The following is a 24,134-nucleotide window of genomic DNA, read 5'->3' as shown; positions in this document are numbered from 1 at the left end:
CAACCTTTGCCCGAGCTGGCTTACCGTCCCGCCCAGACCACAGAAAGTTCCTCATCAGCCTCTGTACCTGGCTGATGCAAGAGCTCGAGAAGATCCAGCAAGACGTAATGTACCACATGGTCGCTAACAGCACCTGATTTGCCACCACCACCCTCCCAGCCAAGGATAGTCGAGCTGTACTCCAATACAAAAGCTTCTTTCGAATGCTCAGAAGAAGCGGGGCAATCTGCTGCTCAGGTGACAAATCTAGGCCAATCTGGCATCCCAAATACCGCACTGCTGTGCCTGGAGGAATCCATCTAAAACCGGGGTCCGGGCTCCATGCCGGAGTGGGAGCACTACTGATCCAAAAGGCCACTGTCTTGCGCCAATTGATCAATGCTCCCGAAGCTACACTAAAAACCTGGAACGACTGCTCTGCCCGAAGAAGATTGGCCTCTTGGCCATGCAAAAATACGCCCGTGTCGTCTGCAAACTCCGCATCAAGCAAGTCCTCCCCCCGGACTGGGAGCTGAAGTCCTCTCAAACCAACCTCCTCTGCCGTCAAATACATGCTCATAGCCTCCACAAAGAAGAGAAAAAGAAAGGGGACAAGGGGACACCCCTGTGACGGACTGATCTGGTCAGCTCAAAACTCGGCCCCCGTCCTCCTGCAATCAACACCTGGCTGCGAGCTGTGGAATACAGAGCCGCCACCCCTCTGATCCATCCTGGCTCAAAGCCCAGGCGAAGCATAGTGCCCTCTAAGAAACCCCAATCAACTCTATCGTATGCCTTCTCAAAATCGAGAAGCATCACGACCAAGTCCTCGCCAAGAAATCTAGCTCTGGCCGTCGCCTCCCAGAAAGTAAAGATGTTGTCAAGGATACTGCGCTCCTTGACAAATCCTGTCTGAGTAGCATGAATCAACTCCCCCAGGAAGGGCTAGATCCTCAAACTCAAGGCCTTTGCTAAGACCTTGTAGACAGTATTGAGGATCGTAATAGGCCTCCAATGCCGAATATCATCTGATACTCCCTCCCCCTTGGGGATAAGATAGATCAAGCCCTCTGAAAAGCTCTGCGGCATCACCCCAGTGTCCAAAACATGCTGAAAGCCCCTGCGGAGGCCTGGCCCCAAAAGGTCCCAATAGCGCATAAAAAAGGCCGGCGTCAGTCCGTCCTCCCCTGGGCAACTATGTCGCGGCAGGACCCTCAAGGCCTTGGCAAGCTCAATCTCTGAAAGAGGCGCACCAAGAACCAAACGCATACGATCTGTGACCCTCCTCTGCACATGGGCCCACACAGTCTGTCTGCAAGCATCTCTGTCCTCAGTGGCTGGCTCCGCTGAAAGCAGGTCTCTATAAAATGCAGTGGCTATGGCTCTGATCTCCCCGGGCTCAGTAGCTACCGAACCATCCGGTCTACCAAGCTGACGGACTCCTGCCCGCGCATGGCGGGGTCCAGTGATCTCAAAAAACTCACCAGTCACTCTATCACCAAGCTGCGTCCACTGAGAGGCCTGACGACGATAGTAAAACTCATGTCTCTGCTCCTCTGCCTCTCTAACCTCCTGGCGTGCCTGGCTCAGCTGGGACGCCAACCACTCACATGCCAGCTGCTGCTCCTGGAGGCGCTGTAACGAGGCAAGGCTGCGTCTCAGCCGATGCTCCCTCTCGCGAATCTCTCCCAGCCGTGTCAAAGCTGCAGCGTGCAGAAAAGAGCTAAGCTCGATGAGTCCCTGGGCACACTGGCCTGCTGCATCCTGGTCAGAGCACTGACTATCATGCCAGATCCTCTCAATGTCCTCAGCGAGACTGGGATCTGTAAGTACCCTCTCTGGGATCCTCAACTGCAAGCTGGGCTCCCGTGTCCTCTCCTCCCATGTCAAGATAACTGGCGCATGATCTGAAAATGAGGTGCCAGCGAGAATGCCGACGGAGCCCCCTCGCTCCCCTAACCAGTCGCCCACATAAAAGCGATCAATCCGTGATAGATTAGTCCCTCCCTGTCGACGATCCGACCGAGAGAAACTAAGACTGTCCTGAGAACGGGAGAAAGCCCCATGCTGCCATGCATCAGTGATCCTCAGTGTCATGCAAAACCGATCCCAAGCTGCAAGCTCCGTGCCGTGCACTGTAACATGACTGCCTCCCACCCTATCGGCCGGGCCCTCAAGCGTGTTGAAGTCTCCTCCGACACACCAATGTGCGGCCTCTGGCAATGCATCCGTAACTTGGGTCCAGAACTCTGCTCTAGCACTAGCATGATTAGGCGCATAGACGTTGAGCACGCCCAATAGCTCATCATGCATCCTCAGAATGACATACTGTGCTCTACCAGGCACAATGATCCCTCGATCCACAATGGCCTGCCGCCATATATCTGCAATGACCATGCAAACTCCTCCCTGTCCACCCAAAGGACCAAACCCTACAGACCAAAAGGTATCCCATCTACCAAGCATCACCGAACCATATCTCCGGATCCTGCTCTCACCCAAGTGGTGCTCCTGCATCATCAAAATATCAATGCTGCCACCAACCAGGCATCTCTGAAGCTCCTGCCTCAAGCAACCTCGATAGCGTATAAAATGTGCTCCGCCCAGGCCCTGTACATTCCATGAGATGATCCTCATGGATGACCTGTTGAGGTAGATGCTGTCTCAGCCGTGCGGCGGGCCTTCGCAAGCGGCTTGGATGGAGAGTAGTCCCCATCCGAGCGGCTGCGAATCTACCCACCCGGTGTACTGCAAGAATCCCGGATCAGGCGCCGGTGGCTGTGGCCCATGGCGACTGCCTCCCGCTCTGACAGAGCAACCTCGTGTATACATACATATCCAGGGTCGCGTGGTAAGTCTTCCACTATACGCACGACCAAATGACGAATCCCTAAGGCATCCACACTCCCGGGATCCAAGAAAAAATGAGCCAACTCCCAGAGCCGGCCTATCACATCTGTCACCTCCAAGTCGCTCACATGATGTGAAAACTCAACTGCCTGAGTCTTCAAAGTGCTAATAGCGAGCTCTAGAGTCCACTCCCGGTCGCAAGGGCCACAGAGAGGGAACGAGAAGGCCACTGCTGAATCAAGTGCCTCCTCCCCGCGGGCCGGAGGTATCACTACATGAACGCGGATGGGTGCTGGCTCATGGGGGCCCTCTGCTCCAAAAAGCCGAGTGAAGGCGTAACCGAAAGCCTCCGATCGCTGTCTAACACCGAGGCGACTCAGCCGACTGCGGATAGATGATATCCGTGAAGCCCGGATCGGCATGGCAGGTCTCCTCTGTGGTGCTCGAGCGAGATCGGTGCTCAGCGCTCTCCGGACTGCGGGCGAGCGCCAGGGGACTGCCAGGGTCTCCCGGGAAGGTGAGGCGGGTGGGGGGGGAGGAGGAGGGGGCGAGGGGGACGGAGAGGGAGCCGCTGCCGAGACCGGAGCGGGGCCGGGAGGAGGCGAAGGTGGAAGCGAGGCAATGGGAGGGGAAGGGGGTGGGGGGGGGGTGAAGGAGGGGGTGCTGGCATCTCCTGGTCCTCAGTCACTGCAGGGGTCTCCTCCTGGAGGGGAGCAAAGCTGTTCCTCACGGGAACCCGGTGAGGCTGAGCCTGTGGCTGCTGCTGCAGCGGTCTCTGTGCGTGCTGCTGTGACTGTCTCCCTCGGCGGCGCCCCTGTCCAGGCTGCCACTCCGAGGTCTCTGTGGCCTGAGCAGGTGTCCCGGAGGCAGCTTGCCGTGCCGCATCTGTGGGCGGGCCATCAGGGGCCTGCTGCTGTGGTGAGGGTCGAGGTCTCCTGCGAGGGAGGCCTTGGCCAGATGGCCGACCTGCCTGCATATGAAGCACTGGTTCGAGAGCCCCGAGAACTCCACTCTCTGATCAATCCATCCCCCCCTATCCTAGGTAGCTGAATGACCTTAGGAAGGGAGGAGATGTCAGACACCAAAACTCTGACGGAGGATAGCCCAGCTGCTCTGGCCACCACTGAAGCTGCTGTGGAGCCAGTCTCGAGTACCGAGCCCACCAATGCTCCTAGCCGAGAGAGAAGCGGAAGATACTCCCGGCGGAGTCCAGGGAAGCAAACTGTAACATGAAAAAGACGCTCTCCCTGCTCAGCCGCTGCTGGATCAAAGCCATGCTGCCAAGGTCTGAAGAAAGCCCGAGCACCCCTGATGTCAAGGGGGCTCATGGCAAGGACCTTGGCCACACTCTAGGCGGTCTCGAACTCGATCTGATAATGTCCCCGACCCAGAAGCTGTACGTCCAGGATCTTGCCCACATCTGCAAGCAGGCGGGCCTAGAGAAGATCCCGGATCTCCCCTCTGCTGGGGTGAGTGCCGACTATGCGGCAGATGGTGGAATGGGCCTGAAGGCATTCCACCTCTGCAGTGAGGCTCGCTTCCTCTTCCGGCGAAAGAGAAAGCCTGATGGGGGTGTCCTCGGGGGCGGGCGAGGGGGCTGCGGATGAGTCCCTCTGAGGCGAGGCGGGAGGAGTCTCCATCAGAGTCTGAAGCTCAGGCGTAGGCGAGGCGAAAGCGGAAATCCTGCAAGAAACGGGCTGCACACAGAGAGGCGGAAGACCGGAGGAAAAAAAGAAACAAAACCCCCAGGGGGGCGGAAGACAGCACGAAAAGGGAGGGGGGGGGGTAAAAAAACGGCGAAGGAAAAGCCCGGGGGGGGGGGGGGGGGGGCGGCAGCTGCGCGAATGAAGGGCGGGGAGGAGAATGCTGGCGGAAGGGGGCGATGCAAAGGTGAGATGGGCGCGAAGAAGGCGAGGAGGCGAGGAGGGAGGGGGCGAGGGGGCGAGGAGGGTGCGCAGCAGCAAGGGAGGGGGGGCGCAGCAACAAGCAGGCGAAGGGGTGGAAGAAAGAAGGGTGGCGGGCAGAGCAATGAGGGAAGGGGGCGCAGGAACAACAGCAGGCGGGGGGGGGGGGGGGGGGGGCAAGAGCAAGCGCAATGGCGGGGGGGTGCAGGCGTGCAGGTCGCGCAGGCAGGAGACGGGGCGTAGCTTCAGCGAGCGTCGCAAGGATTTTTTACCTCCAACACCCTCCTTCAATTCGAGCACCTCAATCAAACAGAGGTTAGGACCACACAGGCCGAGCTCTGATACCATGTCAAAGTCACGCAACAGCAGCACACACATCACCCTAGGGCACTGAGCAACATCGGTGGCTGGGCTCCCATCTCCTAGCCGTTGCTCCCCCCCCAAAAACCCGACCGGAGGAGATATCTATGACAAGGTGCCACCACACCCTATATATGGCTCTTCGACTTCCCATGCTCTTGCATATGGCATAATCCACAACTTCCAGTCATGCGATAACCCGAGAGTAGCTACAAGAATTGCCACCTCCAACAATCAGGACCGGGCGAGGGATTCAACCCTGCACGATGAGGTAAGGGTTTGGTGGGACAGGACATCACAATATACCCCGAATAATCCAGGTGCAATGAAGAGAACCCAAATATTAACTTTTACCAAACCCGAACTTGTGTGCTCTTGGAATCTAGGTGCTCTACTGTACCCAAGCAATCAACGCACATTCGTGCCAAAAAGGAAAAATTTGCAAGTTCCCTAGGCTCTAATACCACCTTTAGAACACTTGTGCCTATGTGGTAGGGTTTTCCAGAGATAGAAAGAAGAGTGCGGTGGAATCACACACAACACACACGAGTCCTAAACTATTGCTTTGTATTATGTACAAGAAAGAAGTAATACAAGTGAAATTCAAGTACAAGATGTGGCCGAGAATGAAGACGTTAAATCACAGCCGTGTGACCTACTACGAAGCTTTCGAAGAGGGGATCAGCCTGGTGTGTGAGCACAGCAATGATCCGCGAACCCATTGGATGACCTATCTAAGATTAGGGGGATGATATCTCAAGTGGTTATCCCATAACTCTTCCTCAGACCTATACTATTGAATGCTCATATGGGAAAGTGCGCTTACTGTTCACTCTTGGCCAGCACTTCGCCTACATAGAAATGCTTTGTGAAGTACAATGCTGAGGAAAACATATGAATATGACAATTTGGCTACCCACGTATATATATGCACCAATTCTCCTAGTCGGCCAGCTATACCAGAATGCCATCACCACCGCCATGTCATCATTGACAGGTGGCAATGCCACATGTCACATGCACCGTCAAACTCTGCCTGTTGGCTGCTATCTGACGTTTGGCTCTGCCCTGCATACTCATAGGTGTGTCACAGCACACCTGCACCATACACCTCTGCACGCATGTCCACCCAATGCACATTCATGCACACATCACTTGGGCTTGATTGTGTTCATAGAGTACGTAGTCTCTTGGGGCTCAAGACCACTTTATTCACGTGTTCTTTACGGTATAGAGACCCCTTTAGTGAATTTTTTGTATTCTCACATGCATCTTTGTCATCTACAAACACAGAAAACTGGAAGTGAAAAACTTACAGAAATCTCCTTCAGTGAAGTCTCTAAGAGAGTCTGCACTCTGCTGCAGCCTGTCCATGAAAATATTCCTCTCAGGTTTCTCTTTTATGCCAGGTGACAACCTTTCTGGTGCTGCACGATCTGACCTGCACACGGGAAAAAAAAAAATCCAGCGAGGGGCTGGCGGAAAATGGGATTTCCGGCAATAAAAGGAGTTACCCCGCACCATTACAAGAAAGGCATTACAAAAATTACCCTCACCTCACATCATTTTTGTCTATGCCCAATGCCAGCTTGAGATCTATGGCAGACGAAGCCCTGGATGGCCTTGAGAAGGCTGCCGGAACCCTGGCTGTTGCTGATTCGTCTTGCCGGCTGCCATCATCACTCTCAATCGAAGCCTCACTGCTATGCTCCACACAAGCTATGCAGGAAATGCACTTTCTTTTCAAAAGCGCTGGAGATGGTACTACTCCTCGACGCGAAGGCTGGAGAATGCTGCTATGGTGCTGGATATTTTGTGTTGCCATGAGCCTGCACATTGAAACAGAGATAACCAATGATTCTGACTGAGATAAAACCTCAGGCGAGGTGAAAGAGAAAGGCACAGGGGCCTTCTCTGTGCTGGAGGGGATACCATGGCAAGCAAGTGCTCCTTCCTATCTAGAAGCCCCTCTCCTATGCTGTACGAGAGAGAGTTTAGCATGATGATGAGAGAGAGCAGTTAGAAAAAGAATAAGCATTTATTAGAAGCTTCACATATACCATCCACGCAGTCACAGAAGCAAGCCTCATGGGGTACGATCATCCAATTCAATGGGCCTCAAACAAGAAGCAAAAGTACCTCATATGTTGGGCACTACAATAGTAAACACTTCCTACTAACTATTAACATAGTTATTAAACCATGTTGCAGATCCCAAGTCCATGGTTAAATAGAGCACAAAAACTTGGGCATTTACACAATTTCATTGTCTATTTAAGTGGCCATTACTGAGTATTACTGCCATCCTCTCCAAACACTCATGTTGTATCTCTATTCTGAGTTTCTTTAAAATAAGACATCAAGTTATGCAATGAAGTTGATGGAGACGAGGAATCAAAGGTATATGGTGAGATGGAGATGGAGAGCAAAGAGAAAGAAAGAAAGTAATATTAACGTCTACAAAAGGCCAAAATGACCGGTGAGACAAAAAGGATTACATCATGTCCATGAAATACATCATCATCATCATCATGGGCACTAAAATGAAATGAAAGAAAATGACAAAGCTGAGATGCTTTGTACAAAGAGCATAGGCTCGCATATCATCCTAAGATATCCCGCAGGGGGCGGTGCAACATGGCACTCAAAGTGATAAAGCTGAGCCGGAGTCAGGGAGTCATGTGATGGTGTAAAATGATGGCCTTGATCCTCCTATGGTGATGGCCTGCAGCCCAACTTGGTAAGCACCTGCACAGCCTGCCAACTCCAAGGGTGTGCAGCGCTATGAGCGCATGATCTTCTGTCAAGCCCGCCTACAACCTGTTCTCAGTCATTTCTTCATTCCTGCTGCAGCCGCCAGTATGGAAGATGAGAAAAAGCAAGCGTGTCAAGCTGCAGCCCGACTTTTCCCCAAGAGTATGCTTCCTCCAAAAATAATGTGGGCTCCCCTAAGCCACGATTCACTTTTTTTTTTTAAGTATTCTTTTAGTTAAAAGGTTTTAAAACCTTTGTCCTCTCAAAACATTTATCCCCCCCCCCTCCCCCCCCCACCCCCCCGCCAGAAGGGGTGAATAGTTCTTGAACTTCACAAGATAGCGACAAGAAACTTTACCTCATACCTTTCTTTCCTTATGTGCCAGTATCTGCTCGGGAATAAGAACCTCATCAAGTTCCTCCACTTCCGGCTGAGCCTAATCTGATACATCCTTAGGCACATCCCACATAAAGGTCTAAGTAGACTCACATGAAATGCATTGTGAATCCTCCAGTGATCTAGTAGCTTCAAACGATAGGCCACCTCACCAATCTTTTCCAATATCTAAAAAGCTCTATAGTAGCGCATGCTCAACTTAGGAAATAAGCGCTCTTTACCCTTCATCTTCTTGAGCCTAGGTTTCTCAATTCGCAAAAGAACCCAATCACCCAATGCTAACTCTAATGCACGCCTGTGACGGTCTGCTGTCTTCTTTTGCTTTTGTTGAGTTCTTTGGAGTGCCAACTTAACTCTCCTATAAGCTTCATCCTACTGGTCGGCCTGAAAGATCTTATCCTTTGTGTGCAAAATGGGTGGTACCTTCTTCCCTCCTTCCACAATCTCAAAAGACGCCTTGCCCATCGAGGTATGGATGGTGTTGTTATAAGCGAACTCCACCAAACAAAGATACTTTTCCCATTGTTGCTTGTGCTCTGACACATAGCACTTGAGAAGATCTAACACTGTGGAATTAGCCTCTTCCGACTACCCACCCGTCTGTGGATGAAACGATGATGAAAACTTGAGAGTTGTACCCATGTTGTCAAACAACCCTCTCCAAAATAAACTCGGCATGCCTGGATCATTGTCATTAATGATAGACAAAGGCATGCCATGATACTTGAAGATGTTCGCCATGAACAACTTCACCATGTGATCTACTTTGATCTTCTTACGCACGGGAATGAAATGAGCCTGCTTACTGAACCTGCATATGATAGTCCAAATGCCATCATTCCCCGTTTGTGTCCTCGGAAGATCAAATATAAAATCCATGGCAATGCTCTCCCATGGTCTATCTAAAATAGGTAAAGGCTGAAGTAACCCTGGTGTCTCTGACGGTCAAACTTCACCTTCTAACATACGATGCATTGCCTAACAAAAGCATCAACATCTCTTCTCAAGGTCAGCCAATAAAAGAAAGCCTCAACTACCTTTACCGTGGCCTCAAGACCCCTATGACCTGCATACAGTGGAGCATGACTTTCAATCATAACCTTGAGTCGTAATTGCCTGGTAGCGCACAGTCTACCATGCATCAACAAGAAGCTAGACATGTAAGCTACTGGATGACCATTCTGTTGTAATACACAACCAATTGCAATGTTACTCGCATCGGTGATCACCTGAAATGGCTCGTCCCACAAGGCAAGTGCTAAACAAGGCGCTTCTGATAAAGCCACCTTGAGGTTCTTGAATGCCTCCAATGCTCATGGAGTGATTCAAATCCGTTGCCTTCTTGTCTTGACACCCTTAAGCAGATCGGTGAGATCCGCCGAGAGGTCACAAAACTTGTCTATGTGGGTGGAGTATGCCTGGCATATACCCACAAAGGATCTCATGTCATAAGCTATCTGAGGTACTTCCCAATTGACAATCTCGGCCACCTTAGCCGGATCAAGTCGAATGCTATCTGCACTAATTATATATCCAAGGTAATGAACCTCGAACAAATAAAATTCCGACTTCTTTTCATTGACATAGAGCTCGTTGCTTTCCAACAACTTCAAGACTTTCTCCACATCAATGTCATGCTGCTCAAGCGTACCTGAAAATACTAGTATGTCGTCCAAAAATATGAACACACACTTTCCAATTAATTCTCGGAACACACGCATCATCATGCGGTTGAATGTGGCTGGGGCATTGGTCAAGCCGAAAGGCATGACCACAAATTCATAGTGGGCCCGTTCCGTACGGAAGGCTGTCTTGGGGATGCCCCCCTCCACAATCCACACTTGGTGGTACCCAGTCTTTAAATCAAGTTTCGAGAACACCTTAGCCCCGTTTAGCCTCTCAAGAATATAATCTATTCGAGGCATCGGGAAACTACTCTTGATAGTCAGTTTATTGAGTGCACGATAATCGACACACAAACGAGAAGACCCATCTTTTTTCTTGACAAACAGGATCGGTGCTGCAAATGGCGACACGTTGGGACGGATGAAGCCAAATTGCAACAATTCTTGGAGTTGGCGGTCCAACTCCGATTCCATTGCCTTGGAATGGTATAGGTAGACTAGACAGTTAGATTCTCAAGTTATGTACGAGGGAGAAGATTTGGACATGGCCATTTTGATCTATTGGCTGTCCTCGGCCTTTGATCAGCTTCAGCACTTGGTGAAATATGAGATGATTGGAACTGAATTATGCAATGGGTATTTATACCCCTCCCTAATGCTAGTCGGCTGGATTAAAACCAATCGGCTGTCTAAAAAATGCCCCACGGCCTGTAAAATCAGCATTAAATGCTAGAAATGCTGCGCATCACTTAAATGGACTGCTGGCCATTATGCGCATGAGATTCTGGCTGCTGGGCAGCTTGTGTGGGCTGCCCCACACTTGGCCTACAGTCCTCTAGGGGCTGTGTACCCTGTCGGCTGCCTGTCCAGAAGCCCTAGGGCTGGCCTACAGCCCTTCCATGGCTGGTGGGCACAGCCAAGGCCTTCCTGGCCCCTATGGGGTGGGTTCTACACCTCCCCTATGGGCATACCAAATACACAGAACCACTCACATCATTCCAGTGGCAGACTCACAGCGCGGCCTGGCACTATTTCATGTGCAGGACAATGCACACCTGACCTTGGACGCATGTGCAGGACAATGCACACCTGACCTTGGACGCATGTGCAGGACAATGCACACCTGACCTCGGACGACTGGACTGGAACCCTAGCTAACTCGTCCTGGACTGGGCTCACATGGGACCAGCTTTCCATCCCAGGTCCTGCACCTTCTGTTCAGATATGTCTACGTGGCATCCGAGTGCGGGATGCACGTGACAGGCAAAGGCAAAGGCGGAAAAGGGACCTCCAACAATAAAAAAACCAAAGGCAAAGGCAAGGGTAAACAGGATTCAAAGGAGTCCAAGGACAAAAGTAATGAGTGTGATTACCGTGGCAAGACAAGTCATACTGAGGCTCGCTGCTTTGCTCGTCGTGATTGCTCTCGAGCAGCCAAAGCCAAGAATAAAGCCCAAGATGCTTCCAAAGCATCTAACAAGGACAACACCGAAGACAAGGGCAAGGACAAAGTTTTAGAGGGGGGATCTGCCACCAAAGTTGCATACATGGCAATCACAAATTCATCCACTTCTTCACAGGATTCACTCCTCGTGATCAGAGCGATGACTGAGGTTAGTGACCCACCTGAAGAGGTGGAATGTGCTTTTGCCCACATGACCAATCAAGCCCATACCTTGGAGGAATACCACTCTCTTCTTCAATTCGTATCGGCGACAACTCTTCGCTTCCTGTCATTGGTGTTGGTAATGTTTCTTTGGGTTCCTCTACCACCTTACATGATGTTTTATATGTACCACAGATTTCCAAAAATATGTTTTCAATATACAAAGCTTCTCAGAAGGGACTTGGTGTGTACTTTGATGAGGTCATTGAAGTGATCGATAAGAAGACTCTCGGTTGTTGCCAATGGAGTCCATGATGGGGGTCTCTACAAGATCACCAACTTTTCTTCTCAGATCCCTCACACTAACTCACATATTCATCAGCTTTTCTCCCCCTTGATGGCTTTGGTTTCTAAGGCAGATACTTCTCTGTGGCATTCTCGCTTCAGTCATGTATCCATTGCTACCTTACAGAAGTTCCATTGTCAACAGGTTGTCAACGGACTACCTCAGCTCAGGTCTTTCACACATCTGCTCATCTTGCATGTTGGGCAAGCATCATTGAGATGCATTTCTAGAGGAGGCCACTCATCGAGCAACCAAAAAAGTGGAGATAATACATGCAAATCATCTTGCTAGACCAATGGAGGTTGAGTCTCTTGGAGGGGCTCAATATTTTCTTCTTCTTGTGGATAATTTCACTTGCAAAGTCTGGGTATGTTTTTTGGCTTGCAACAAGTCAAATGCTTTTGCCAGTTTTAGGACTTGGAGGGGATGACTCCGGAGGAGGCTTTCATAGGACACAAGCCTTCTATTTCTCATCTACGTGTTTTCGATTGTGTTGTTTATGTACATGTCCCAGATCAAAAAAGGACCACACTCGCATCGAAGTCAAAGAGGATGATCTTCAAAGGCTAGAGTCTGAGATCCAAAGGGTACCGCCTCTAGAATCCGGAGGTTGATGACATCATCATTCCCCGTAATGCTCGGTTTGATGAGAGCTTGTTTGGAATCGACTCCTCTCCACCTATGCATCTTCCGACTTTCTGGATGATCCATTCACGGCAAATGTTAGTGATCTTATACCTCTTCCACGTCCAGCTCCTCCCCCTCCTACTACTACTACAGCTGCTACTTTACAACCACCAGTTTGTGTTGCACCAACTTCTACAGCTCCCAGTCCCTCTACGAGTCTTGCTTTGACTCCAAGATTACCCCCACCAGTGCTTACTTCATCACCTCTCCCAACAACATCGGGTAAGTCCTCTACTTTGCAGCTGGATCTTCTTCTTCACGCTTTGACAAGAAGGTTGGCCTACCTCGGTGGGTTCAGCAAATCTTTAGAGATTCTGGTCTCACTGATGCACAGCTCCATAACCAGATCTCTACCACCACCCTTGGACCTTGCCGTTCATCTCGGGCTTCCACATCTTATCACACAGTGAATTATGGCTCTCATGAGTTCTCTTCAGGAGATCGATGAGCCTAAGAGTCCAGAGGAGGCTCTTTCACAACCGTAGTGGCGGCAAGCCATGGAAGCAGAGATGTCCTCTATTGAGAGGAATCACACTTGGTCTTTGGTGCCATGGCCTTTACATCATTGTGTGATTGGTGTGAAATGGATATTCAAAGTCAAGTTTCATGCAGATGGTATTATGGATAAGTACAAAGCTGGTATTTTGGATAAGTACAAAGCCCACCTTGTTGCTTGAGGATATGCTCAGAAGACAGGTGAAGACTTTGATGAGACATTTGCTCCTACAGCCAGGTATACCACCATCAAGATTGTTTTGGCTCTAGCTGCACACTTCAGATGGCCCAAGTTCCAGATGGATGTCAAATCAGCTTTTCTGAATGGAGATTTAGAGGAGGAAGTTAATGTTGAGCAGCCTCCTGGTTTTGTGATTCAGGGACAAGACGCCCATGTGTATCTTCTACAGAAGCCTCTTTATGGTCTCAAATAGGAACCCCGTGCCTGGTATCACAAGATTGATGCCTTCTTGTTATCTCTTGGCTTTCAAAGGGCATATGCTGACAACAATCTACTTCTTTCTGATGGGGATATTTGTGTCATTGTTTTGTATGTTAATGACCTCATCCTTTCTGGTTTAGATACTAAGCTAGTCACATAGGTTTATCCAAGCTTTCAATGACATCTAAGATGACTGATCTTGGCCTTCTTCATTATTTCCTTGGGCTAGAGGTCAGAAAGATGACTGTATCTTCATTTCTCAGCAAAAGTATGTGAAGCAGCTGCTCTCACTTTATGGGTTGTCAGATTGTACACCTCTCGTGTCCCATGGATCCCAATGCCAAGTTATCCAAGGAGGATGATACACCCTTAGTGGATTCCACAAAATACCGGTAGATTATTGGTTCCTTGCTTTACCTAGTCAACACCCGTCCAAATATCTCCTATGCTATGAGTGTTCTCAGCGAGTTCTCATCAACCGCTCAAAGGTCTCATTGGTGGCAAGCAGCCTTGAGAGTTCTTCATCATCTTCAAGGTACTTCAAATTATGGCATCACCTATTCCAATGGTGCTGATTTGGTTGGTTTCACAGATTCTAATTGGGCAAGCTGCATTGATACTCGGAGGTCTACATCTAGATATTGCTTCATGCTTGGCACAGGTGTCATGTGCACAGTAGGTATCTACCGTGTGCTATACGCATGCAAGACTAGTTTCGAGGCTTGGGGAAGCTTGGAACTAGGCAGGCTGATTGACAAGCTGAGTTAGGGATATACTAACGGGCGGGCACCCAAGTATGGACGGGCGGGCGGCCAAGTGTGGACGCCCGATGACCGGCCAAGAGCCTATAAAAGGGTGGCCAAGGTTAGTTATTGTATTATAGAGAGTCTCGCGAGTTTGTGAGAGCTCTATGGTCTTGGAGCCAGAATCTAGTGCAAACGTGCACCTGCTTTATGCAGCCGAGGCCGGCAGCAGTCTCGAGGCCCGCGAGGGCAGCTTCGTGGCGGTATGGGACGTCGCGAGGAGGAGATTGGTCTGTACGTCAACCTAGTTAGCTCAGCTTGTGGCTCGGTGGGGGCAGCCAAGACTGTGGGCTCGCCCACGGCTGTCATGGTTGGGAGGTGAGTCAGGCCTGCACCCCCTTGCTTGTTTGTTTGTTCGTTTGTTTGCAGGATTCGAGTTCGAACCAAGATCGATCACGAGGGGATCCGTGAGATTTGACAGTGGTATCAGAGCATACCTCGTGAACGAGCAAGTCGGTAGGTAGAGAAGAAGAGGTCGAAGAACGGTATGTGTTAAAAAAGCTTGCTGTTTTTTCTGTGCATACTGCAGTTTTCAGAATTTGTATGTGTTTTTTCTTCATCAAAGATACCCATGTTGATGATGGGAGATGGTAGTTTTAATAGGGTTGATTGCTTTGCAAAGAAGAGGCCTTGTGTGCAGTCGCATACCTTGCATGGAGAGAAAACAGAAAAAAAAAGAGCACAAGCATGTTGCTTTCGTTGAACGCTTGAACGAGTGAGCACGTGTGAGAAGGTGGCTACGCGGGTAGGTGGATGCGTTGGCATGTTTGCAGGCAGCGGGCTGGAGGCGCCTCAGACTAGGCGGCCAAGCAACCAGGCCAGGCCGGCGGCTAGGCCAGGCCACGTGGCCTTGTGGCCAGGCTAAGGCAGCCAGCCCAGGCGACGCTTAGGCCAAGCGGGCAGCGCCCAGGCCTACGTAGCCTAGCGCAGGCGGCCCAGGCCAGCGCTACGCCAACCACGCCCTGTAGGCGGCAAGCGTAGGAACCACATCCGGCTGGCGTCGCAGGCTGGTGCGAAGGTCCTGGCGCCGGCAGCAATGACGACAGCAAGAACTCGTCAGCAGCATGCGCCGGCGGGCTAATCCAGGTGCCAGCAAATTAGGAGGGAAGCGAAAAAAAAAAAAACAACGCAAGGAAAGCATTCTTTTCTTAGTGCTTTCGTTTTTGTTTTTTTTAGGGGAGTTTAAATTTTTTTTTAAAGGTTTAAAAGTCCTCCTCTCTTAAAGGGTTCAAGATGTTTATTTTTTTAAGAAAAGCGAATATATATATCCATATATATATATATATATATATATATATATATATATATATATATATATATATATATATATATATATATATATATATATTTATTCACGAAAAAAAAAACACAAAAGCTAAAGCAAAAGCTAAGTCTAGCTTTTCGAATTTTTTTTTGGCTTTTGGGAAACCTTTATAAACCCCCTCTAGTGGGCTTCTTGCCACACATCTCTCGAGTTCTCAAGTTTTCAAGCTCTCGAGTTCGCTTGCACTTTCATTGTGCAAAGATCAACTTTTCTCTCCTCATACCCTCTTCACGATGTCGACCCAAGAATCGGAGTTGGAGCCCCTCGTGGAACGCGAAGGCTTGCCGGCTACAGAAGGTACCGATGCCGATCTTTTTGACGATTTTGTGTCAAAATCAGATTTCCAAGAGTTCAAAGTAGCTCTCGAAGCTTCTTCGTCGGAACGTCAGGCACAAATCGACGCTCAAATGCAAGCTTTGCAGAACTCCATCGCTCTATTGACCACTACCCTCTCTACTTTTTCGGGAATGGATACCTTGGCTTCAGCTTTAGGCCCCAACATTACTCCGAAACCGTTCGGGGGTGAGCAAAAGCAGCGAACCAAGGAGATCGTGGACACGTGGCTACACAAGTGGCAAGTTCACTTTCAGTTTCATCCATATGATGATGGAAAGAAGATACAGTTAGCAGCAGGTTTCCTGTCCGGCAAAGCTTTGCTTTGGTGGAAGGAACTGAACCCTAAGCCAACGACTTGGGCACAATTTGAAGACATTTTCAAGAAAGAATTCCTCAAGAAAGAGGATGATTATGATGTTGTTGCCCGGTTTTCAGCTTTGACCATGACCTCGCAGCACCTCACTTATGAGGTCTACCTCCAGAAGTTTCGTGACTTGCAGATGAAAGCTACAAAGATGGATCCCACTACTCTGTTGGGGTTTTTCGTAGCTGGTTTACCAGACTCGTACCGATTACAGGTTAAAAATAACAAATGTACAACATTGGACGAGGCCATTCATTCAGCTCGTATCTATGATGATACGATGGTCTCTTCCAAGTCAAAACCCGTTACCGAGCAGGGGAACAAGCATAAAAGAAAGTTCTCCGCACCTATGGCTAACACGAATGAAGGCAAGTCTTCGGACCAACCTTCGAAGAATACAAGTTCGACACCAGCGAAGAAGAAACGACTCCTTAGGGCTTTAAAGCTCAAGAAAGAAGGACGTTGTTTTATCTGCGAAGAAAAAGGACACATGCATAATGAGTGCCCGAAGCAAAAGGGTACCAAGACAAACGCAGGACCCAAGCCAAAGGCAGCTAACCAGTTGTCTTTGACAGGTAAGTCAATTACTGTACTTTCTCGCCCTAGTACTTGTTCTGATTGTCTGTTCAATTCTAAGGTATTTGGCATGCATGATCTTCTCCGAGTTTATGGAGAAGTGAATGGCCATAAAATTCACATTCTTTTAGACCCTGGCAGTTCGCATAACTTTGTTAACTACAAACTTGTGCAGAAATTGAGTCTTGACACGACACTCAGCGACCATACCTATGAGGTACGTCTACCTGCGGGCAGACAAGTTTGGGATCGCAAGGTAGAGATGCTTCCAATCCAGATTCAGGACTACAAAGATACTCTGGAATGCTATGTTATGCATCTGGAAAATGTAGACTTGTTATTAGGGATTGAGTGGTTTAAGACTCTTGACGTCCAGATAGATTGATCTAGTCATATTTTTTCTTTTCAGCATAGGGACACCAAGTATAGTATTTTAGGTGATTGTATTCATCCCTCTCAGGGACCTCTTGTAAATACAATTGATTTTGGAAATATAATGAATTCTTCTTTGTACACCGCTTTCCATTGTGTCTTGATTCCACTTTCTTCTTTTCTCATCCCTTCCATGGATGTGAATGAATTAAGTGTGTTTGAAAGCAAAGAATTACAGAAGATACTTGATTCATTTCAAGATGTATTTCCTAAGAAACTGCCATCGGGTTTACCACCTGAACGGGCAGTAGATCATCGTATTAACTTGATCCCTGGTGCTCATCCTGTGAGTATTCCACCTTATAGGATGAGCCAAGCTGAGGAAGATGAGTTGGCTAAACAACTCGAATATTATTTGAGGATGGGCCAGATCCGTCCAAGTAAATCACCTTGGGGTGCACCTATGTTGCTTAGGAGAAAGAAGGACAATACTTGGAGAATGTGTATAGATTACAAAAGATTGAACAAGCTGACAATTAAGAACCGTTATCCTCTCCCTAGATCAGATGACCTAATTGACCGGTTAGCAAGAGCGAAATATTTCACGAAGATAGATTTGCGTACTGGCTATCACCAGATACGTATTCATGAAAGGCATGTCGAAAGAACCGCCTTTCGGACTAGGTATGGCCATTACGAGTTTCTCGTATTACCTTTTGGGTTAACCAATGCTCCAGCTACTTTCCAGCAAATGATGAACGATCTTTTTCGTGAACATTTGGGAAAATTTGTGGTGGTGTTCCTGGATGATATTTTGATTTATAGTCGTACTCTTGAGAATCATGTCAGACACCTCACGATTGTCTTATCTATTTTAAGACAGAATCGATTATATGCTAAATTCAGTAAATGTGAGTTCTTTATGACCGACATCATTTACTTGGGACACAAGATCACTAGAGATGGATTGAGCATTGACTATGACCGAGTTCAGAAGGTTTTGGACTGGCCTATACCACGAACAGTGAAACAACTTCGTTCTTTTCTCGGTTTTGTTGTTTTTCTTAGGAAATCTGTACGGGAGTACTCTCAGCTCACACTACCGATGACCGACTTATTGAAAGGTCGTGGACGTAAGTCCAATCAGCCTATCACTTGGAATAACAATTTGGATATGGCCTTCAGACTTTTGAAAGATAAAGTCAAGGAAGCACCTATCTTAGCATTACCTGATCCTAGTCGGCCTTATGTTCTTGAAACTGATGCCAGTGACTATGCTATCGGGGCTGCTTTATTTCAAGATGGTAGACCGGTTGCTTTTGAAAGTAAAAAGGTAGACGACACTCAATCTCGTTGGCCAACCCTTGAGAAGGAGCTTTATGCTGTGATTCATGCTCTCAAGGTTTAGAGACATTATTTATATGGCTCCAAGTTTGTGGTATTGACTGATCATCAGTCAATCAAGTATGTGTGTGATGCGGATGATTTGAGAGGCAGGAAAGCTCGTTGGGCAGAGTTAATGCAAGATTTTGATTTTGAGATCCGTTATCGGAAAGGGTCCATGAATAGTATTGCAGATGCGCTTAGTCGGATTAGAGAGGTGAATTCTTTGTCGTTCACCGAGATTTCTACTGACTTATTTCAGTCACATTGAGAGGGCTTTGCAGGACTGATAGTTATTTTGGTCCATTTTGGCGGAAGATCCAGGACGGGAGCTCATTGATTGACCAAGACTTGGTGACTGCGCAGTCTACCATTCAGGCTGCAGGAGGTCAGTGGATGATTCGGAATGGTTTACTATTCCGTAATGACAAAATTTGTGTACCACAGATCCCGGACATTAGGTCCAAGATTCTGAGGGAGTGTCACGACGCCCCTTCTGCTGGACACCCTGGGGTACACAGGACACTATCATTAGTGAAACACACTTTTTATTGGCCGAAGATGAAAGGGTATGTAGAAGATTATGTTCTCAAGTGTCAGATTTGTCAGGCAAATAAAGCTGAACGCTTTAGACAGGCTGGATTGTTGCATCCTTTGCAAATCCCAAGTAATAAGTGGGAAAGTATTTCCATGGATTTTATTACCGGATTGCCAAGAACACATCAAGGCCACGATTCTATTTGGGTTGTGGTAGATCGCTTGACAAAGATGGCTAGATTTTTACCGACCCGGAAGAATATTACAGCTACGCAATTAGCTCGGCAGTTTATCGAGCAATTGTTTAGACTGTACGGGTTACCGCAGGACATAGTCAGTGATAGGGACTCTAAGTTTACGAGTGAATTTTGGAAACTTGTTTTTGAGAAGTTGGAAACAACTTTGAATTTGAGTTCCTCTGATCATCCTCAATCTGATGGCCAGACTGAAAGAGTGAATCAGATTTTGGAGGATATGCTTTGAGCATATGTATCCAAAAGACAAAGTTCATGGGAGGATTATCTTCCTATGTTAGAATTTGCATATAACAGTACTAAGCATACGAGTACAGGGTTTAATCCTTTCATGCTTATGTACGGTTTTCAACCAAGATCACCTATTACAGTAGGATTCTCAAGACTTCAGCATGATGCAGCACGTAATTTTTTGCAAGATATGCAAGAAATGTTACAAGTTGCAAAGGAATCTATTAGAAGTGCTCAAGACCGAGACAGGTTTTACTCTAATAGACATCGTTCACCTAGAGAGTTCTCTGAAGGAACGATGGTGTATTTGCGAGTTCCGAAAGATTCCGAGACTTTACGGACAGGTAGATCTCCGAAATTATCCCCTAGTTACTGTGGACCATTTCGTGTTACACGACGGATTGGTTCAGTTGCATATGAATTGGATTTGCCTTCTCATGTGAAAGTTCATCCTGTATTTCATGTCAGTAGACTTAAAGAAGTACTGGGTGGAGCAGATCAGTTAGTTACTCCTCAAGAAATTATAGATGTCCAGGACATGACATTTGTTCCGCACGAACCTGAAAAGATTCTTGGATTTCGTGAACGAAGATTGCGTCATACGCTTATCACGGAATACAAGATCAAGTGGAAGGATCGTGTTGAGGAGGACGCTACATGGGAGACATTGACTTCTCTTCAGAGAGATTACCCTGGCTTTTTAGTGAGCTCAAGAGTGAGCTCTTAGAGGAAGGGGAGTATGTCATGTTTGACATACTCACAGTGGGTATCTACCGTGTGCTATACGCATGCAAGACTAGTTTCGAGGCTTGGGGAAGCTTGGAACTAGGCAGGCTGATTGACAAGCTGAGTTAGGGATATACTAACGGGCGGGCACCCAAGTATGGACGGGCGGGCGGCCAAGTGTGGACGCCCGATGACCGGCCAAGAGCCTATAAAAGGGTGGCCAAGGTTAGTTATTGTATTATAGAGAGTCTCGCGAGTTTGTGAGAGCTCTATGGTCTTGGAGCCTGGATCTAGTGCAGACGTGCACCTGCTTTATGCAGCCGAGGCCGGCAGCAGTCTCGAGGCCCGCGAGGGCAACTTCGTGGCGGTATGGGACGTCGCGAGGAGGAGATTGGTCGGTACGTCAACCTAGTTAGCTCAGCTCGTGGCTCAGTGGGGACAGCCAAGACTGTGGGCTCGCCCACGGCTGTCATGGTTGGGAAGTGAGTCAGGCCTGCACCCCCTTGCTTGTTTGTTTGTTCGTTTGTTTGCAGGATTCGAGTTCGAACCAAGATCGATCACGAGGGGATCCGTGGGATTTGACAACAGGATTGGTTTCTTGGAAGTCTCAAAAGCAGAGGATTGTTTTTTGATCCTTCCACTGAGGCTGAGTATAAATCCTACCTTCTCTCCTCTATTGAGGCACTTTGCATTCATCAAATTCTAGAGCATTTGTGCTGTGCCGACACTTTCCCAGTTACCATCTTCTCGGATTCTCAGAGTGCTATTGCTCTAGCTCAAAATCCTATGATTCGGGGACGATCCAAGCATGTTGAGGTGCATTATCATTTTGTACGTGACTGAATCGAGTTGGGACTTCTTCAACTAGCCTACTGTTCTACCAAGGACAATGTGGCTGATCTCTTCACCAAACCACTTCCGAGAGCTACTTTGGAGGTGTTACTTCAGTGTGCTGGTATTGGACCGCCCCTCTGATGCTAAAGAGGAGGTGTTGGAATATATCGTCTCCAGAGGGTCTACATACACCTTTTTCATGCTTGACTAGTCATTTTATGAGTCCCTCCATTAGCATATTTTAGCAGATATTATTTGGGATTTTTCTACCATTTTTTTGCTTTTTATAGCATTTTTATGCTACAGGACAGCTGTCGGCATGCTACAGCTAGCCAACCAGCTCATAGGAGGGATATATAAGGGTGCACATCCTTCCCCTCACTTTTCAACTCAACTTCAATACCCTCCCTCACAATATTTTAATTTAAAAAATCCCAACACTACCAACGCCTTCGTCGGGTTGATCAATAAGACTTTAATAAGCACTGCCATCATACCACTCAAAAGACACTTCGAATAGCCATAAGAGAGAAATTTTACAGCTTCAGCGAAAAGCTTCTGCCCGCATCAAGGTTAACCCAAAAGGGTAACATCATCTGGCCATAACTGGAAACCACGATTTCAATACCTAACAGCCTGCACATAGATTTTGACACTGATCCCAGACTTGAAATAGGGAGAGAAATTTTACAGCTTCTGCCTGCATCAAGGTTAACCCAAAAGGATAACATCATCTCCCCATAACCGGAAACTACGTGCCCAATTTCAATACCTGCCAGCCTGCACATAGATTTTGACACTGATCCCAGACTTGAAATAGGGATGCAACAGCAGCCAGGAGAGGGCTGACCATTATTTAGAGGTAACACCCAACCAGCTTACGTTAACCATATACAAGCAACCACATGCATGCCTCTAGATGCAACCCTACACTTCCCATCTATCAAAATTCAGCCCAAAAACTGTCTCTAGACATATACAGAAGTACTGGAGGTGTAATCTTGAAGCACTCAAGTCATTAGAGCCAGTATTGTGTATACAAGATCATGTATCTTACCAAAAGGGGAACCTATATGACCATCAGACAAGATCATTTTGCAGCTTCAGCCAAGGGCTTCTGACCGCATCAAAGTTGACCCCAAGAGGTCACATCATTTGGTCATCACACGAGAACTGAAAACTTAAACTTCAAGGGCAAGCATGAAGCCATGGGAACACATAATAAGATACATCATAAAAAGAAAACATCATGAAAGAAATACTTTGGCTGAGAATTTGACCATATGAACTAAATCAGCTTTGCAACTATCAAAAACCATTCACATGAAGAGATGCAAAAAACTGCAACGTCAAAAGGAAATGTAATCCCCAAATATGTGCTACTTAAATGAGCACAAACACATACCACACTCAACAACTAAGAAAATTCATTCAGTAAGCCATCAGCATAGAAGATTTTGCAGCTTGAGCAATTGGCTTCTGTCCGCATCAAGGTTGACCTTACGAGGTCACATCATTTGGCTGACTAAGTGAAATGGGCTCTTTCCAAACTGTATGATGACCCTTTTGACTGATAATTCCCCTTATATGTAGAAGCTCACATTAAGCGTTATGATGAACTGCAATCCATGGTCAGAGCAGGCCATGGCCTCGACAACCCATGCCCAAACCATGGCTAAAGCAAGCTCAATACCCATATGGCATGTGCGTGATCATCCCAGGCACAACTTTTTGATGAGCATGATAGTGCCTATGGCAATTCATGGCATGGGCATGGCAATGCCCATGGCAACCCGGCAGGCAATGGCTATGGCAAGCCATGGGATGGGCATGGTCATGCCCGTAGCAATTCATGCCCAGAGCCATGTAAGTGATACTCTAGATTCTGGATAAAGCCATTACGCTGAAAAAAAAGGAGGGTGAGACTTCTTTCACTGCATGCCATGTTTTGACCTTATCAAAACACGGTAGGCTAAAGATAACAGCGCACAATGATAATTCGGCAAGCAGATACCACGATACAAGTAACAAAGGGACAGGGCATCGACATGGAAACCTGTAAAGTCCGACATACCAGAGCTGCATTTGATAAGCTGGAAGACGCTTCGCCTGAAAAAACAACGGCGGGTAGCGCTCCTATCTTTCACTTCAATTTAATGCTCCATTTGAAGTCTTTCTTCCCAATGTCTTTATTGAGCTTGGATTATTCACCACCACCCTTTGACTCCATTGAGAAACTCGGATACTAAATATCACTCTTTTCCCGTCTTGCCACTTGGCCCCCTTTACTCTGGTGCTTAAATAGATGGATAATATAGAACGCATGTTTTGCAGTTCTTTCTTTTTTAGAGCTCCAAATTCAAATTCTACCATAACTTTCACCTCCCCTTCTCGAACCTCTAAATCCGTGCAACATGGCAGCTTTGTGAAACTCTTCTCGAGTGGGCCCAACCCGCCTACGAGACAAGTCCGACCCAGTGTTAGACTCGCCTTTGGCAAGTAAGTTGTTGATTGGTCTAAACCATTGTCCATACTTGTTAGTGTTTATGACACATACACATGCACATGGACACACACATACAACACACACACACACACACACATAAAGAGAACACACACATACACATGTAATATACATGCACATAGCATATGTATGTGCACACGCACATAAAACACACATATATGCATGTGCACACACAAAGAGAATACACACATGCAAAGACACATATGTATGTGCACACGAACAGTACACACATATACACATGCAATTTTAATGCACATAGTGTGTGTGTGTGTGTGTGTGTACACATGTATACATACATACATACACACACACACACACACTATAATTTAAACATATTATGCTCTTTCTATGATAAATATACATATTCATTATATATTAAATATATATTCATATACATATTTATTATATAATACATATTTATATTT

General features: G+C 47.6%; 1 protein-coding gene across 2 annotated transcripts in view; it reads right to left on the bottom strand.

Annotated features, from left to right (window-relative positions):
* CRR3 (chlororespiratory reduction 3) overlaps positions 1-23,417 on the bottom strand; it is a 48,980-nt gene extending 25,563 nt beyond the window's left edge. The window contains exons 1-3 of one of the 2 annotated variants that reach the window (XM_086782601.1): positions 23,260-23,417; positions 6,650-6,922; positions 6,410-6,534 (exon numbers count right to left, since the gene is read on the bottom strand). In XM_086782601.1, the coding sequence (XP_086638727.1) occupies positions 6,410-6,534; positions 6,650-6,922; positions 23,260-23,270 (409 nt within the window). In that variant the 5' untranslated portion in view covers positions 23,271-23,417. Of the gene's footprint in view, positions 1-6,409; positions 6,535-6,649; positions 6,923-23,241 lie in introns of both variants that reach the window. The other variant, XM_086782599.1, reaches the window with a different exon arrangement.
* Between the last annotated feature and the right edge of the window lie 717 nt (positions 23,418-24,134).

The sequence above is a fragment of the Cibotium barometz genome, chromosome 44 (assembly GCF_041138505.1).
Source record: "Cibotium barometz isolate CiBa-2024 chromosome 44, ASM4113850v1, whole genome shotgun sequence".
Taxonomy (NCBI): Eukaryota; Viridiplantae; Streptophyta; class Polypodiopsida; order Cyatheales; family Cibotiaceae; genus Cibotium; species Cibotium barometz.
Note: the sequence above shows the minus strand (reverse complement) of the source record. Positions and strands in the feature narration are given on the sequence as shown.